Source organism: Phalangium opilio, unplaced genomic scaffold (assembly GCF_054372755.1).
Source record: "Phalangium opilio isolate 3A_F unplaced genomic scaffold, DU_Popi_V2 ptg000002l_1, whole genome shotgun sequence".
Taxonomy (NCBI): domain Eukaryota; kingdom Metazoa; phylum Arthropoda; class Arachnida; order Opiliones; family Phalangiidae; genus Phalangium; species Phalangium opilio.
Window position 1 is genome coordinate 2,221 of NW_028324144.1, and position 17,710 is coordinate 19,930.

The 17,710-nt window shown below is 42.6% G+C and overlaps 1 protein-coding gene across 1 annotated transcript; it reads right to left on the bottom strand.

Annotated features, from left to right (window-relative positions):
- Positions 1-665: 665 nt before the first annotated feature.
- Positions 666-3,732, bottom strand: LOC149718060 (uncharacterized). The gene is made up of 3 exons (XM_089850323.1): positions 3,697-3,732; positions 1,672-3,134; positions 666-1,609 (listed from the first exon to the last, which is right to left on the bottom strand). Exons 2-3 carry the CDS (start codon positions 3,023-3,025, stop codon positions 693-695), a joined length of 2,271 nt encoding a protein of 756 aa, XP_089706449.1. The 5' UTR covers positions 3,026-3,134; positions 3,697-3,732; the 3' UTR covers positions 666-692.
- Between the last annotated feature and the right edge of the window lie 13,978 nt (positions 3,733-17,710).

Below are 17,710 nucleotides of genomic sequence, written 5' to 3' on the forward strand. Positions count from 1 at the left end.
GGAGACGGGAAGTAAGTTCCCGTGGAGACGGGAAGTAAGTTCCCTCGGAGACGGGAAGTAAGTTCCCGTGGAGACGGGAAGTAAGTTCCCTCGGAGACGGGAAGTAAGTTCCCTCTGAGACGGGAAGTAAGTTCCCTCGGAGACGGGAAGTAAGTTCCCTCGGAGACGGGAAGTAAGTTCCCGTGGAGACGGGAACTATGTTCCTTCGGAGACGGGAAGTAAGTTCCTTCGGAGACGGGAAGTAAGTTCCCTCGGAGACGGGAACTAAGTTCCCGTGGAGACGGGAAGTAAGTTCCCGTGGAGACGGGAAGTAAGTTCCCTCGGAGACGGGAAGTAAGTTCCCGTGGAGACGGGAAGTAAGTTCCCTCGGAGACGGGAAGTAGGTTCCCTTGGAGACGGGAACTATGTTCCTTCGGAGACTTCCCGGGAAGTAGGTTCCCATGTTCCCTTGAACTCGCAGAAGGGAACTAGACTACGGTAACTAGGTTACCGTGTTCCCTTAGGCGTGACCTACTCGCAGAATGAAACTAGACTAACGGTAAGTAGTTAAGATAGGTAGGTTCCCGTGTTCCCTTAGTAGGTTCCCTTAGTGTTCCCGTGTTCCCTTAGGCGTGACCCTTAGGTTAGACCACACTCGGAAAAGGAAGTAAGTTATGAGACTCGGATAAGGTAAATTAAAAAGTAATTTTTTATTACAAGTAAATCGGCGTGTAATATTTGTCAACTGTACATTTAACTTTCGCTAAATTTAAGTTTGCGGTATTATTTGCTTCAACGAGAATTCCGTCGTAGTCAAAATTTTCTAAACCATTAATATTTAACTTAGTCATACTAACACATAACGTTTTTAAATTCTGATTGTTAAATTGTCTATCTTTAATTTTAACAGCCTTACTCCATAAAGAAATGGTTCCGTCCAAACGTTCCTTACAGCCGACAGTCGTAACAACGAAAGTTATATCGGGTGCTATTGGGAAGAACAAGCAACTATCTTGCTTGAAAAGTTCCGTTTCAACAATTTTGCCAAATTTTACAGATAATCGGTATTTTTCGGAAGGACTAATAAATTGTAAAACCAATTTACGAAGCCAAATAACACCGGGAATATGAGCAAAAAACGAATTGTCCAATGAGAAAAAAAGATGGCCAAATGCGAAAGAATTTACTATTACGTGATTGGGAAACTTTGTTAAAACTACGGCGGTTTTCGAGAATCTTGGCAAGCCCCTAATATACTTCCCGAAAGTAACTATTACGCATTGACAAATTTTTTCTACTATGTATAGGCACAGGGATGTCGAACTATGGTTGTCTTTTATGTCCGCGGTAAGTTCAAACACTTTAGACAAGCTAATACAATTTCGAAATCCTTTAGAATCCAGGTGTTGCGCATAGTCGAACTTACACATGTAAACGAGTTTATTCCCTTCGTCGACCAGAAAGTTTTTGCCGATGTCCGGAAAAGTAGTTTGATGGAACGTGTGCAAGGTTAGCCCCAATTCTTTGCATAAGAAATAATCGTGGCCTAACGTAAAGTTGGTTCTGGCCGAGCGTCCGTAAAGAAAATGTGCCAAGAGAGCTTCTCCCGCTTCAACGGTCATTATTTCATCTGAAAATTGAAAATATCATTCACCATATGCTAATATTTATACCGATGATAGTTAACATTACTGGCTGTAATATTAAGAAAGTCTGGGTCGTCACTATTCAGCATCCGCGATAGTTTTTCCAAATGGTAGGTGACCAAAGTAGTATACGGTTGGAATATGGCTTCGCACCGGAGCTTTAATGTAGCAGCTGATATGACGTAAATCGTGTTTGACGTGATTAGATTCAAATTCCTAAACTCCATTTCGCATCTTCTGGCTACTTCCGTGACATTTTCATACAATTTCGCCGAGTATATTGCTTCTAATCGAGCAACGCCCGCTCCTTGAACAAGAAAGTCGGCCAAAATCCGATTCAGCAACTCTGTTTGCTTGAAAACATTTTCTATCTCCTGTTCCATTTTCTTGGATGCTTTTTTTGTTTTCTTCCGAAAACCAATGGTGGCGCCTTTGAGAAAGAGATGCGAGGCGTTTGGTTGCTGAAAAGGGGGCTCTGCATTTGCATGTACGTACGAGTGGCATTTTGAGTACATTTTCATAAACGTAACCATCGAATTTTGTTCAAGGAAAGGAATGTTAACATTATAATAAAAGTTTCCAAAATTTCCCAAGCAATTTGGGAAATATTCTTGGTATGGTTTTCCCATACCCGCTGCTTTTAATCCATTGAGGGACCACAAAAGATAACTTTCCTCGTCCATCGGATAATTATCAATTGCAATGTGATACAATATTTCAACGATAAAGCTGCTATCTTGCAAGTTAAGATTCAAAGAATTTGTTTCAAAATATTGAATCAATTGGCTTTGTCCTGTTGAGGAAGACAAGAACAAAAAACGCAGACTTGTACCTCTCACTGCGTCTTCCAACTCCGTTGAAAATAATTGCCCCAACGGCCGAAAGTCACTCAAAGTAATAAAACAAACATCCTTGTGTTGCGCAAAATTTCCCACTTTTTGACGTTTTCGCGAAAACGTTTCTGAATAACTCAGGCGATTAATGGCTCTTTCGAGACACGTTGTCACAATGTTAAGTAACCATCTGTAGCAAATAGTTTCTTCATCCCAGAAAAAAGCTAGTTTTACAACAACGTCGCAAACTTCAAAAAGCCTAATTAAGTAAATATCGCGAACATTTTTGAAGTAGCACGACCCTTTTAAAGCACTTTTTACCCTTTCTTTAGACACAATCAAGGGAAATCTTATGGTTGGTGATTTATTTGGAGACCATATGCTCCAATTTCTACTAACCACTATTATTCCGTCCAATTTAACTTCACTTGAGAAGTTATACGCAGGTTTTGGTAAAAAGTCGGACATGTTGTACACATGAGAGGCAACGAGACGAATGAAGCGAAGAACTTTCCGTTCTGAATTAAATAGGGTTTTTGCGCGTGACGTCAAGTTACCTTCCCCCATTTCTATCCCCTTTCCAGTTGCACGCTCTGGCCACGTTAGGACGCCATGTTGACATCCCCTAAAAATCGGTTTTCGCCCCTATTTCTTCCCCCTCCGGCGGAAACTTTCACTACATAAAGGAAATAGTCGGAACTAAGGAGCGTGAAAAGGATAGTATATCACGTACTGCCCTATTGGACAACTGTAGACCCCTTCATTCATTCCCCCCTTTTAAAACTTAGTTACAATTATGCAAGAGATTACGAGGACTTTAAAACTCGCAAAAGGGAACTAGACTTACCGTAAGTCTAGTTCCCTTCTGCGAGTTTTAAAGTCCAAGGGAACACGGGAACCTACATACCGTAACTACTTACCGTAACTGGTTACGTTATGTAGTTCCCGTGTTCCCTTAGGCGTGACCACACTCTCAGAAGGAAACTAGACTTACGGTAACTAGTTACGTGTACGTTCCCGTGTTCCTTCTTTCATTCAATCCCCGGGGGGGGTCTTAGAATTTAGCTAAAATTATGCAAAAGGTTAGGCGCCTAACTTCTTGCATAATTTTTTGCTAAAAAGTTTTGCATGAGGGTTAGGCGCCTAACTTCTTGCATAATTATTTGCTAAAAAGTTTTGCATGATGGTTAGGCGCCTAACCTTTTGGGACTCGGACAAGGTAACTACAAATAACATACCGTAAGCAGGGTTCCCGTGTTCCCTTAGGCGTGACCACACTCTCTGAAGGGAACTAGACTTGCGGTAACTAGGTTCCCTTGAAGACAGGAACTAAGTTCCTTCGGAGACGGGAACTATGTTCCTTTGGAGACGGGAAGTAAGTTACCTCGGAGACGGGAAGTAAGTTCCCGTGGAGACGGGAAGTAAGTTCCCGTGGAGACGGGAAGTAAGTTCCCGTCTCAGAGGGAACTATGTTCCTTCGGAGACGGGAACTATGTTCCTTCGGAGACGGGAAGTAAGTTCCCTCTGAGACGGGAAGTAAGTTCCCTCTGAGACGGGAAGTAAGTTCCCTCTGAGACGGGAAGTAAGTTCCCTTGGAGACGGGAACTAAGTTCCCTTGGAGACGGGAACTAAGTTCCTTCGGAGACGGGAACTATGTTCCTTCGGAGACGGGAAGTAAGTTCCCTCGGAGACGGGAACTATGTCCCTTCGGAGACGGGAAGTAAGTTCCCTTGGAGACGGGAACTAAGTCCCCTTGGAGACGGGAACTAAGTTCCTTCGGAGACGGGAACTATGTTCCTTCGGAGACGGGAAGTAAGTTCCCTCTGAGACGGGAAGTAAGTTCCCTCTGAGACGGGAAGTAAGTTCCCTCTGAGACGGGAAGTAAGTTCCCTCTGAGACGGGAAGTAAGTTCCCTCTGAGACGGGAAGTAAGTTCCCTCTGAGACGGGAAGTAAGTTCCCGTGGAGACGGGAAGTAAGTTCCCGTGGAGACGGGAAGTAAGTTCCCGTCTCAGAGGGAACTAAGTTCCTTCGGAGACGGGAACTATGTTCCTTCGGAGACGGGAAGTAAGTTCCCTCTGAGACGGGAAGTAAGTTCCCTCTGAGACGGGAAGTAAGTTCCCGTGGAGACGGGAAGTAAGTTCCCTCTGAGACGGTAAGTAAGTTCCCTCTGAGACGGGAAGTAAGTTCCCTCTGAGACGGGAAGTAAGTTCCCTCTGAGACGGGAAGTAAGTTCCCGTGGAGACGGGAAGTAAGTTCCCTCTGAGACGGGAAGTAAGTTCCCTCTGAGACGGGAAGTAAGTTCCCTCTGAGACGGGAAGTAAGTTCCCGTGGAGACGGGAAGTAAGTTCCCTCTGAGACGGGAAGTAAGTTCCCTCTGAGACGGGAAGTAAGTTCCCTCTGAGACGGGAAGTAAGTTCCCTCTGAGACGGGAAGTAAGTTCCCGTGGAGACGGGAACTGTGTTCCTTCGGAGACGGGAACTATGTTCCTTCGGAGACGGGAAGTAAGTTCCCTCTGAGACGGGAAGTAAGTTCCCTCTGAGACGGGAAGTAAGTTCCCGTGGAGACGGGAAGTAAGTTCCCTCTGAGACGGTAAGTAAGTTCCCTCTGAGACGGTAAGTAAGTTCCCTCTGAGACGGGAAGTAAGTTCCCTCTGAGACGGGAAGTAAGTTCCCGTGGAGACGGGAAGTAAGTTCCCTCTGAGACGGGAAGTAAGTTCCCTCTGAGACGGGAAGTAAGTTCCCTCTGAGACGGGAAGTAAGTTCCCTCTGAGACGGGAAGTAAGTTCCCTCTGAGACGGGAAGTTCCCTCTGAGACGGGAAGTAAGTTCCCTCTGAGACGGGAAGTAAGTTCCCTCTGAGACGGGAAGTAAGTTCCCGTGGAGACGGGAAGTAAGTTCCCTCTGAGACGGGAAGTAAGTTCCCTCTGAGACGGGAAGTAAGTTCCCTCTGAGACGGGAAGTAAGTTCCCGTGGAGACGGGAAGTAAGTTCCCGTGGAGACGGGAAGTAAGTTCCCGTGGAGACGGGAAGTAAGTTCCCTCTGAGACGGGAAGTAAGTTCCCTCTGAGACGGGAAGTAAGTTCCCTCTGAGACGGGAAGTAAGTTCCCTCTGAGACGGGAAGTAAGTTCCCTCTGAGACGGGAAGTAAGTTCCCTCTGAGACGGGAAGTAAGTTCCCTCTGAGACGGGAAGTAAGTTCCCTCTGAGACGGGAAGTAAGTTCCCTCTGAGACGGGAAGTAAGTTCCCTCTGAGACGGGAAGTAAGTTCCCGTGGAGACGGGAAGTAAGTTCCCTCTGAGACGGGAAGTAAGTTCCCTCTGAGACGGGAAGTAAGTTCCCTCTGAGACGGGAAGTAAGTTCCCTCTGAGACGGGAAGTAAGTTCCCGTGGAGACGGGAAGTAAGTTCCCGTGGAGACGGGAAGTAAGTTCCCGTCTCAGAGGGAACTATGTTCCTTCGGAGACGGGAACTATGTTCCTTCGGAGACGGGAAGTAACTTCCCTCTGAGACGGGAATTAAGTTCCCTCTGAGACGGGAAGTAAGTTCCCTCTGAGACGGGAAGTAAGTTCCCTCTGAGACGGGAAGTAAGTTCCCGTGGAGACGGGAAGTAAGTTCCCTCTGAGACGGGATTAAGTAAGTTCCCTCTGAAACGGGAAGTAAGTTCCCTCTGAGACGGGAAGTAAGTTCCCGTGGAGACGGGAAGTAAGTTCCCTCTGAGACGGGAAGTAAGTTCCCTCTGAGACGGGAAGTAAGTTCCCTCTGAGACGGGAAGTAAGTTCCCTCTGAGACGGGAAGTAAGTTCCCGTGGAGACGGGAACTAAGTTCCTTCGGAGACGGGAACTATGTTCCTTCGGAGACGGGAAGTAAGTTCCCTCTGAGACGGGAAGTAAGTTCCCTCTGAGACGGGAAGTAAGTTCCCGTGGAGACGGGAAGTAAGTTCCCTCTGAGACGGTAAGTAAGTTCCCTCTGAGACGGTAAGTAAGTTCCCTCTGAGACGGGAAGTAAGTTCCCTCTGAGACGGGAAGTAAGTTCCCTCTGAGACGGGAAGTAAGTTCCCTCTGAGACGGGAAGTAAGTTCCCTCTGAGACGGGAAGTAAGTTCCCGTGGAGACGGGAAGTAAGTTCCCGTGGAGACGGGAAGTAAGTTCCCGTCTCAGAGGGAACTATGTTCCTTCGGAGACGGGAACTATGTTCCTTCGGAGACGGGAAGTAACTTCCCTCTGAGACGGGAAGTAAGTTCCCTCTGAGACGGGAAGTAAGTTCCCGTGGAGACGGGAAGTAAGTTCCCGAGGAGACGGGAAGTAAGTTCCCTCTGAGACGGTAAGTAAGTTCCCTCTGAGACGGGAAGTAAGTTCCCTCTGAGACGGGAAGTAAGTTCCCTCTGAGACGGGAAGTAAGTTCCCTCTGAGACGGGAAGTAAGTTCCCTCTGAGACGGGAAGTAAGTTCCCGTGGAGACGGGAAGTAAGTTCCCTCTGAGACGGGAAGTAAGTTCCCTCTGAGACGGGAAGTAAGTTCCCTCTGAGACGGGAAGTAAGTTCCCGTGGAGACGGGAAGTAAGTTCCCGTGGAGACGGGAAGTAAGTTCCCTCTGAGACGGGAAGTAAGTTCCCTCTGAGACGGGAAGTAAGTTCCCTCTGAGACGGGAAGTAAGTTCCCTCTGAGACGGGAAGTAAGTTCCCTCTGAGACGGGAAGTAAGTTCCCTCTGAGACGGGAAGTAAGTTCCCTCTGAGACGGGAAGTAAGTTCCCTCTGAGACGGGAAGTAAGTTCCCTCTGAGACGGGAAGTAAGTTCCCGTGGAGACGGGAAGTAAGTTCCCTCTGAGACGGGAAGTAAGTTCCCTCTGAGACGGGAAGTAAGTTCCCTCTGAGACGGGAAGTAAGTTCCCTCTGAGACGGGAAGTAAGTTCCCGTGGAGACGGGAAGTAAGTTCCCGTGGAGACGGGAAGTAAGTTCCCTCTGAGACGGGAAGTAAGTTCCCTCTGAGACGGGAAGTAAGTTCCCTCTGAGACGGGAAGTAAGTTCCCGTGGAGACGGGAAGTAAGTTCCCTCTGAGACGGGAAGTAACTTCCCTCTGAGACGGGAAGTAAGTTCCCTCTGAGACGGGAAGTAAGTTCCCTCTGAGACGGGAAGTAAGTTCCCTCTGAGACGGGAAGTAAGTTCCCTCTGAGACGGGAAGTAAGTTCCCTCTGAGACGGGAAGTAAGTTCCCTCTGAGACGGGAAGTAAGTTCCCTCTGAGACGGGAAGTAAGTTCCCGTGGAGACGGGAAGTAAGTTCCCTCTGAGACGGGAAGTAAGTTCCCTCTGAGACGGGAAGTAAGTTCCCTCTGAGACGGGAAGTAAGTTCCCGTGGAGACGGGAAGTAAGTTCCCGTGGAGACGGGAAGTAAGTTCCCTCTGAGACGGGAAGTAAGTTCCCTCTGAGACGGGAAGTAAGTTCCCTCTGAGACGGGAAGTAAGTTCCCGTGGAGACGGGAAGTAAGTTCCCTCTGAGACGGGAAGTAACTTCCCTCTGAGACGGGAAGTAAGTTCCCTCTGAGACGGGAAGTAAGTTCCCTCTGAGACGGGAAGTAAGTTCCCTCTGAGACGGGAAGTAAGTTCCCTCTGAGACGGGAAGTAAGTTCCCTCTGAGACGGGAAGTAAGTTCCCTCTGAGACGGGAAGTAAGTTCCCTCTGAGACGGGAAGTAAGTTCCCGTGGAGACGGGAAGTAAGTTCCCTCTGAGACGGGAAGTAAGTTCCCTCTGAGACGGGAAGTAAGTTCCCTCTGAGACGGGAAGTAAGTTCCCTCTGAGACGGGAAGTAAGTTCCCTCTGAGACGGGAAGTAAGTTCCCGTGGAGACGGGAAGTAAGTTCCCGTGGAGACGGGAAGTAAGTTCCCGTCTCAGAGGGAACTATGTTCCTTCGGAGACGGGAACTGTGTTCCTTCGGAGACGGAAAGTAACTTCCCTCTGAGACGGGAAGTAAGTTCCCTCTGAGACGGGAAGTAAGTTCCCTCTGAGACGGGAAGTAAGTTCCCTCTGAGACGGGAAGTAAGTTCCCGTGGAGACGGGAAGTAAGTTCCCTCTGAGACGGGAAGTAAGTTCCCTCTGAGACGGGAAGTAAGTTCCCGTGGAGACGGGAAGTAAGTTCCCGTGGAGACGGGAAGTAAGTTCCCGTGGAGACGGGAAGTAAGTTCCCTCGGAGACGGGAACTATGTTCCTTCGGAGACGGGAAGTAAGTTCCCTCTGAGACGGGAAGTAAGTTCCCTCTGAGACGGGAAGTAAGTTCCCTCTGAGACGGGAACTAAGTTCCCTTGGAGACGGGAACTAAGTTCCTTCGGAGACGGGAACTATGTTCCTTCGGAGACGGGAAGTAAGTTCCCTCGGAGACGGGAACTATGTCCCTTCGGAGACGGGAACTAAGTTCCCTTGGAGACGGGAACTAAGTTCCTTCGGAGACGGGAACTATGTTCCTTCGGAGACGGGAAGTAAGTTCCCTCTGAGACGGGAAGTAAGTTCCCTCTGAGACGGGAAGTAAGTTCCCTCTGAGACGGGAACTAAGTTCCCTTGGAGACGGGAACTAAGTTCCTTCGGAGACGGGAACTATGTTCCTTCGGAGACGGGAAGTAAGTTCCCTCGGAGACGGGAACTATGTCCCTTCGGAGACGGGAAGTAAGTTCCCTTGGAGACGGGAACTAAGTTCCCTTGGAGACGGGAACTAAGTTCCTTCGGAGACGGGAACTATGTTCCTTCGGAGACGGGAAGTAAGTTCCCGTGGAGACGGGAAGTAAGTTCCCGTGGAGACGGGAAGTAAGTTCCCGTGGAGACGGGAAGTAAGTTCCCGTCTCAGAGGGAACTATGTTCCTTCGGAGACGGGAACTATGTTCCTTCGGAGACGGGAAGTAAGTTCCCTCTGAGACGGGAAGTAAGTTCCCTCTGAGACGGGAAGTAAGTTCCCTCTGAGACGGGAAGTAAGTTCCCTCTGAGACGGGAAGTAAGTTCCCGTGGAGACGGGAAGTAAGTTCCCTCTGAGACGGGAAGTAAGTTCCCTCTGAGACGGGAAGTAAGTTCCCTCTGAGACGGGAAGTAAGTTCCCGTGGAGACGGGAAGTAAGTTCCCGTGGAGACGGGAACTATGTTCCTTCGGAGACGGGAACTATGTTCCTTCGGAGACGGGAAGTAAGTTCCCTCTGAGACGGGAAGTAAGTTCCCTCTGAGACGGGAAGTAAGTTCCCTCTGAGACGGGAAGTAAGTTCCCGTGGAGACGGGAAGTAAGTTCCCTCTGAGACGGGAAGTAAGTTCCCTCTGAGACGGGAAGTAAGTTCCCTCTGAGACGGGAAGTAAGTTCCCTCTGAGACGGGAAGTAAGTTCCCTCTGAGACGGGAAGTAAGTTCCCGTGGAGACGGGAAGTAAGTTCCCGTGGAGACGGGAAGTAAGTTCCCTCGGAGACGGGAAGTAAGTTCCCGTGGAGACGGGAAGTAAGTTCCTTCGGAGACGGGAAGTAAGTTCCCTCGGAGACAGGAACTATGTTCCTTCGGAGACGGGAAGTAAGTTCCCTTGGAGACGGGAATTAAGTTCCTTCGGAGACGGGAAGTAACTAGTTACCGTATGTAGTTCCCGTGTTCCCTTAGGCGTGACCACACTCTCTGAAGGGAACTAGACTTACGGTAACTAGGTTCCCTTGGAGACGGGAACTTGGTTCCTTCGGAGACGGGAACTAGGTTACCTTGGAGACGGGAACTATGTTCCTTCGTAGACGGGAAGTAACCAGTTACCGTATGAAGTTCCCGTGTTCCCTTGGACTTTACACTTTCACTAAGACTTACACTTGACACTCGGAGAAGGTAAAAACCCATGTTATTTTCCCATAGAACACACAGGTCACTACCTGATCATTAAAAATCTTAGGCAACGTTAGCCTAACTTGATTTTAACATGTAAAAATTGCTATTCAATGCCTAATAAATTCTATAAGACCTAACCTAACCTAACCTAACCTAACCTAACCTAACCTAACCTAACCTAACCTAACCTAACCTAACCTAACCTAACCTAACCTAACCTAACCTAACCTAACCACGTTTGAAATCAAGCCTAATAACGAAAAAATAGATAATAGACTCAACTCTCGTCCTTTTTCAATCCTTTGCATTTTTATTTCACTTTTTTAAAATGACACTTTCGCTGTTTAAAATTTATACATTTCCGAAGTTACTAATATTTTTTTATATAACCACCATACCAGCCGACACCATTGCATCCGTTAGCTAAGGACTAGAACAACTTTGTAAAATTATTATTAATGTGCGCAACATAGTATATATATTATTACCTTCATTTCCTCTATTTCCTTTAAAACATTTGACCAAGTTTTTAAAATATTCATTGAATATTTTATACGAAGAAATTCATTAAGGCTTGCACTTCCTCTTGACAGAACTATTTTCCTGTGACACTCTTCTAACATACTCGCCCAGGTAGTTAGATATTGAATTTTTTCCAATTTTTCTGATTCTATTCGACTAAGGACAAAATTTCATTACGAAAAACATATTGTGTAGGTTACATTACGGATGTTTTGCATAACTGCTGATATTTTACCATAACATAATAGAGCACGTATCCGGACAAGGCTTGGTGCTAGGCATTCCGTCAAGATTTAAGTAAATCCTCTTGTAGCTCCCCATTTAACGCAGAAACGCCCTGACGTAAATTCTTCGTCACAAATAAAATAACAAACTCAATTCACAATCTCTAAACTGAAGAATAGTAATTCTTATGTCAAACTATTTCACTAGCACTCATTTTATATGTCCCAAAAACACTTGTCTTATGTAAACCACGCCTTTTCCCCGTGTACTTAATAAAAATGTGACGCGTATTGGTTGTTTAAGACATTTCTTTAGGTGATTTAATGGTTACCATCGTCAAGTTTAGCGAATACCAATACAAAGTACTCCCGTTTCATTTATGATGGAGGTTTACCAATTTCATTGTAAGTGTGTACGAATTGGTACATAAATTTAAGTTGTTCAACCTAAAATCTACTAACATATACTACTAGTTCAAGCCATGTAATACGCTCTACTTCGTAATTCTATAATACAAGTCTAAAGCTGCATTTTCATGGTAGCGTGTAGCGGAAAAAAATCAGCTTTAGCGTAAACGTAATCTAAAAATCCGTTAACGCTAACATATTTGCTGATTTTATGAACGCTTTTAAACATCGCGCGTAGCGTATTTTTACGAAGATATATACAACATATCTCGATCATAAATTTAGTTTCATTATTTCTGAAGGCTCGACTCAGCAAACCTTGACCCATCCTTGACTCTGCTTTAAAGGACAACATAGTCTTCTTTTACAATTGATATCTCACCTTAAAATAGCATATTTTTGGCGTTAAAAATAGGCAGATGTGACGTTGAGTTAAAAACATAACGTCAGAGCTCCCGAATAAGCAACGAGCTACGTGATGTCTCCGTCATTTGTTTAATATATACTTGAAATCGTAACGGCTAACAATGATTCGTCCATGACAACGCTACTGGTTACGACATAACTCGATCATAAATTTAATTAAATTATTTCATAAGGCTCGACTCAGCAAACCTTGACCCATCCTTGACTCTGCTTTAAAGGACAACATAGTCTTCTTTTACAATTGATATCTAACATTAAAATACATACAATTGATATCTAACCTTAAAATAGCATATTTTTGGCGTTAAAAATAGGCAGATGTGACGTTGAGTTAAAAACATAACGTCAGAGCTCCCGAATAAGGAACGAGCTACGTGATGTCTCCGTCATTTTTTTAATATATACTTGAAATCGTAACGGCTAACAATGATTCGTCCATGACAACGCTACTGGTTACGACATATCTCGATCATAAATTTAATTTAATTATTTCTTAAGGCTCGACTCAGCAAACCTTGATCCATCCTTGACTCTGCTTTAAAGGACAACATAGTCTTCTTTTACAATTGATATCTAACCTTAAAATAGCATATTTTTGTCGTTAAAAATAGGCAGATGTGACGTTGAGTTAAAGACATAACGTCAGAGCTCTCAAATAAGCAACGAGCTACGTGATGACTTTGTCATTTGTTTATTATATACTTGAAATCATAACGGCTAACAATGATTCGTCCATGACAACGCTACTGGTTACGACATATCACGATCATAAATTTAATTAAATTATTTCATAAGGCTCGACTAAGCAAACCTTGACCCATCCTTGACTCTGCTTTAAAGGACAACATAGTCTTCTTTTACAATTGATATCTAACATTAAAATACATACAATTGATATCTAACCTTAAAATAGCATATTTTTGGCGTTAAAAATAGGCAGATGTGACGTTGAGTTAAAAACATAACGTCAGAGCTCCCGAATAAGCAACAAGCTACGTGATGTCTCCGTCATTTGTTTAATATATACTTGAAATCGTAACGGATAACAATGATTCGTCCATGACAACGCTAATGGTTACAACATATCTCGATCATAAAATTAGTTTAATTATTTCTGAAGGCTCGACTCAGCAAACCTTGACCCATCCTTGACTCTGCTTTAAAGGACAACATAGTCTTCTTTTACAATTGATATCTAACCTTAAAATAGCATATTTTTGGCGTTAAAAATAGGCAGATGTGACGTTGAGTTAAAAACATAACGTCAGAGCTCCCGAATAAGGAACGAGCTACGTGATGTCTCCGTCATTTTTTTAATATATACTTGAAATCGTAACGGCTAACAATGATTCGTCCATGACAACGCTACTGGTTACGACATATCTCGATCATAAATTTAATTTAATTATTTCTTAAGGCTCGACTCAGCAAACCTTGATCCATCCTTGACTCTGCTTTAAAGGACAACATAGTCTTCTTTTACAATTGATATCTAACTTTAAAATAGCATATTTTTGTCGTTAAAAATAGGCAGATGTGACGTTGAGTTAAAGACATAACGTCAGAGCTCTCAAATAAGCAACGAGCTACGTGATGACTTTGTCATTTGTTTATTATATACTTGAAATCATAACGGCTAACAATGATTCGTCCATGACAACGCTACTGGTTACGACATATCACGATCATAAATTTAATTAAATTATTTCATAAGGCTCGACTAAGCAAACCTTGACCCATCCTTGACTCTGCTTTAAAGGACAACATAGTCTTCTTTTACAATTGATATCTAACATTAAAATACATACAATTGATATCTAACCTTAAAATAGCATATTTTTGGCGTTAAAAATAGGCAGATGTGACGTTGAGTTAAAAACATAACGTCAGAGCTCCCGAATAAGAAACAAGCTACGTGATGTCTCCGTCATTTGTTTAATATATACTTGAAATCGTAACGGATAACAATGATTCGTCCATGACAACGCTAATGGTTACAACATATCTCGATCATAAAATTAGTTTAATTATTTCTGAAGGCTCGACTCAGCAAACCTTGACCCATCCTTGACTCTGCTTTAAAGGACAACATAGTCTTCTTTTACAATTGATATCTCTCCTTAAAATAGCATATTTTTGGCGTTAAAAATAGGCAGATGTGACGTTGAGTTAAAAACATAACGTCAGAGCTCCCGAATAAGCAACGAGCTACGTGATGTCTCCGTCATTTGTTTAATATATACTTGAAATCGTAACGGCTAACAATGATTCGTCCATGACAACTCTACTGGTTACGACATATCTCGATCATAAATTTAATTTAATTCTTTCTTAAGGCTCGACTCAGGAAACCTTGATCTATCCTTGACTCGGCTTTAAAAAACAACATAGTCTTCTTTTACAATTGATATCTAACCTTAAAATAGCATATTTTTGGCGTTAAAAATAGGCAGATGTGACGTTGAGTTAAAGACATAACATCAGGGCTCTCAAATAAGCAACGAGCTACGTGATGACTTCGTCATTTGTTTATTATATACTTGAAATCATAACGGCTAACAATGATTCGTCCATGACAACGCTACTGGTTACGACATATCTCGATCATAAATTTAATTAAATTATTTCATAAGGCTCGACTCTGCAAACCTTGATCCATCCTTGACTCTGCTTTAAAGGGCAACATAGTCTTCTTTTACAATTGATATCTAACCTTTAAATAGCATATTTTTGGCGTTAAAAATAGGCAGATGTGACGTTGAGTTAAAAACATAACCTCAGAGCTCCCGAATAAGCAACGAGCTACGTGATGTCTTCGTCATTTGTTTAATATATACTTGAAATCATAACGGCTAACGATGATTCGTCCGTGACAACGCTACTGGTTAAGACTTATTTTCTATCATAAATTTAATTTAATTATTTCTTAAGGCTCGACTCAGCAAACCTTGATCCATACTTGACTCTGCTTTAAAGGACAACATAGTCTTCTTTTACAATTGATATCTAACCTTAAAATAGCATATTTTTGTCGTTAAAAATAGGCAGATGTGACGTTGAGTTAAAGACATAACGTCAGAGCTCTCAAATAAGCAACGAGCTACGTGATGACTTCGTCATTTGTTTATTATATACTTGAAATCATAACGGCTAACAATGATTCGTCCATGACAACGCTACTGGTTACGACATATCACGATCATAAATTTAATTAAATTATTTCATAAGGCTCGACTAAGCAAACCTTGACCCATCCTTGACTCTGCTTTAAAGGACAACATAGTCTTCTTTTACAATTGATATCTAACATTAAAATACATACAATTGATATATAACCTTAAAATAGCATATTTTTGGCGTTAAAAATAGGCAGATGTGACGTTGAGTTAAAAACATAACGTCAGAGCTCCCGAATAAGCAACAAGCTACGTGATGTCTCCGTCATTTGTTTAATATATACTTGAAATCGTAACGGCTAACAATGATTCGTCCATGACAACGCTACTGGTTACGACATATCTCGATCATAAATTTAATTTAATTATTTCTTAAGGCTCGACTCAGCAAACCTTGATCCATCCTTGACTCTGCTTTAAAGGACAACATAGTCTTCTTTTACAATTGATATCTAACCTTAAAATAGCATATTTTTGTCGTTAAAAATAGGCAGATGTGACGTTGAGTTAAAGACATAACGTCAGAGCTCTCAAATAAGCAACGAGCTACGTGATGACTTCGTCATTTGTTTATTATATACTTGAAATCATAACGGCTAACAATGATTCGTCCATGACAACGCTACTGGTTACGACATATCACGATCATAAATTTAATTAAATTATTTCATAAGGCTCGACTAAGCAAACCTTGACCCATCCTTGACTCTGCTTTAAAGGACAACATAGTCTTCTTTTACAATTGATATGCATACAATTGATATCTAACCTTAAAATAGCATATTTTTGGCGTTAAAAATAGGCAGATGTGACGTTGAGTTAAAAACATAACGTCAGAGCTCCCGAATAAGCAACAAGCTACGTGATGTCTCCGTCATTTGTTTAATATATACTTGAAATCGTAACGGCTAACAATGATTCGTCCATGACAACGCTACTGGTTACGACATATCTCGATCAAAAATTTAATTTAATTATTTCTTAAGGCTCGACTCAGCAAACCTTGATCCATCCTTGACTTTGCTTTAAAGGACAACATAGTCTTCTTTTACAATTGATATCTAACCTTAAAATAGCATATTTTTGGCGTTAAAAATAGGCAGATGTGACGTTGAGTTAAAAACATAACGTCAGAGCTCCCGAATAAGCAACGAGCTACGTGATGTCTCCGTCATTTGTTTAATATATACTTGAAATCGTAACGGCTAACAATGATTCGTCCATGAGAACGCTACTGGTTACGACATATCTCCATCATAAATTTAATTTAATTATTTCTTAAGGCTCGACTCAGCAAACCTTGATCCATCCTTGACTCTGCTTTAAAGGACAACATAGTCTTCTTTTACAATTGATATCTAACCTTAAAATAGCATATTTTTGTCGTTAAAAATAGGCAGATGTGACGTTGAGTTAAAGACATAACGTCAGAGCTCTCAAATAAGCAACGAGCTACGTGATGACTTCGTCATTTGTTTATTATATACTTGAAATCATAACGGCTAACAATGATTCGTCCATGACAACGCTACTGGTTACGACATATCACGATCATAAATTTAATTAAATTATTTCATAAGGCTCGACTAAGCAAACCTTGACCCATCCTTGACTCTGTTTTAAAGGACAACATAGTCTTCTTTTACAATTGATATCTAACATTAAAATACATACAATTGATATCTAACCTTAAAATAGCATATTTTTGGCGTTAAAAATAGGCAGATGTGACGTTGAGTTAAAAACATAACGTCAGAGCTCCCGAATAAGCAACAAGCTACTTGATGTCTCTGTCATTTGTTTAATATATACTTGAAATCGTAACGGATAACAATGATTCGTCCATGACAACGCTAATGGTTACAACATATCTCGATAATAAAATTAGTTTAATTATTTCTGAAGGCTCGACTCAGCAAACCTTGATCCATCCTTGACTCTGCTTTAAAGGACAACATAGTCTTCTTTTACAATTGATATCTAACCTTTAAATAGCATATTTTTGGCGTTAAAAATAGGCAGATGTGACGTTGAGTTAAAAACATAACCTCAGAGCTCCCGAATAAGCAACGAGCTACGTGATGTCTTCGTCATTTGTTTAATATATACTTGAAATCATAACGGCTAACGATGATTCGTCCGTGACAACGCTACTGGTTAAGACATATTTTCTATCATAAATTTAATTTAATTATTTCTTAAGGCTCGACTCAGCAAACCTTGATCCATCCTTGACTCTGCTTTAAAGGACAACATAGTCTTCTTTTACAATTGATATCTAACCTTAAAATAGCATATTTTTGTCGTTAAAAATAGGCAGATGTGACGTTGAGTTAAAGACATAACGTCAGAGCTCTCAAATAAGCAACGAGCTACGTGATGACTTCGTCATTTGTTTATTATATACTTGAAATCATAACGGCTAACAATGATTCGTCCATGACAACGCTACTGGTTACGACATATCACGATCATAAATTTAATTAAATTATTTCATAAGGCTCGACTAAGCAAACCTTGACCCATCCTTGACTCTGCTTTAAAGGACAACATAGTCTTCTTTTACAATTGATATGCATACAATTGATATCTAACCTTAAAATAGCATATTTTTGGCGTTAAAAATAGGCAGATGTGACGTTGAGTTAAAAACATAACGTCAGAGCTCCCGAATAAGCAACAAG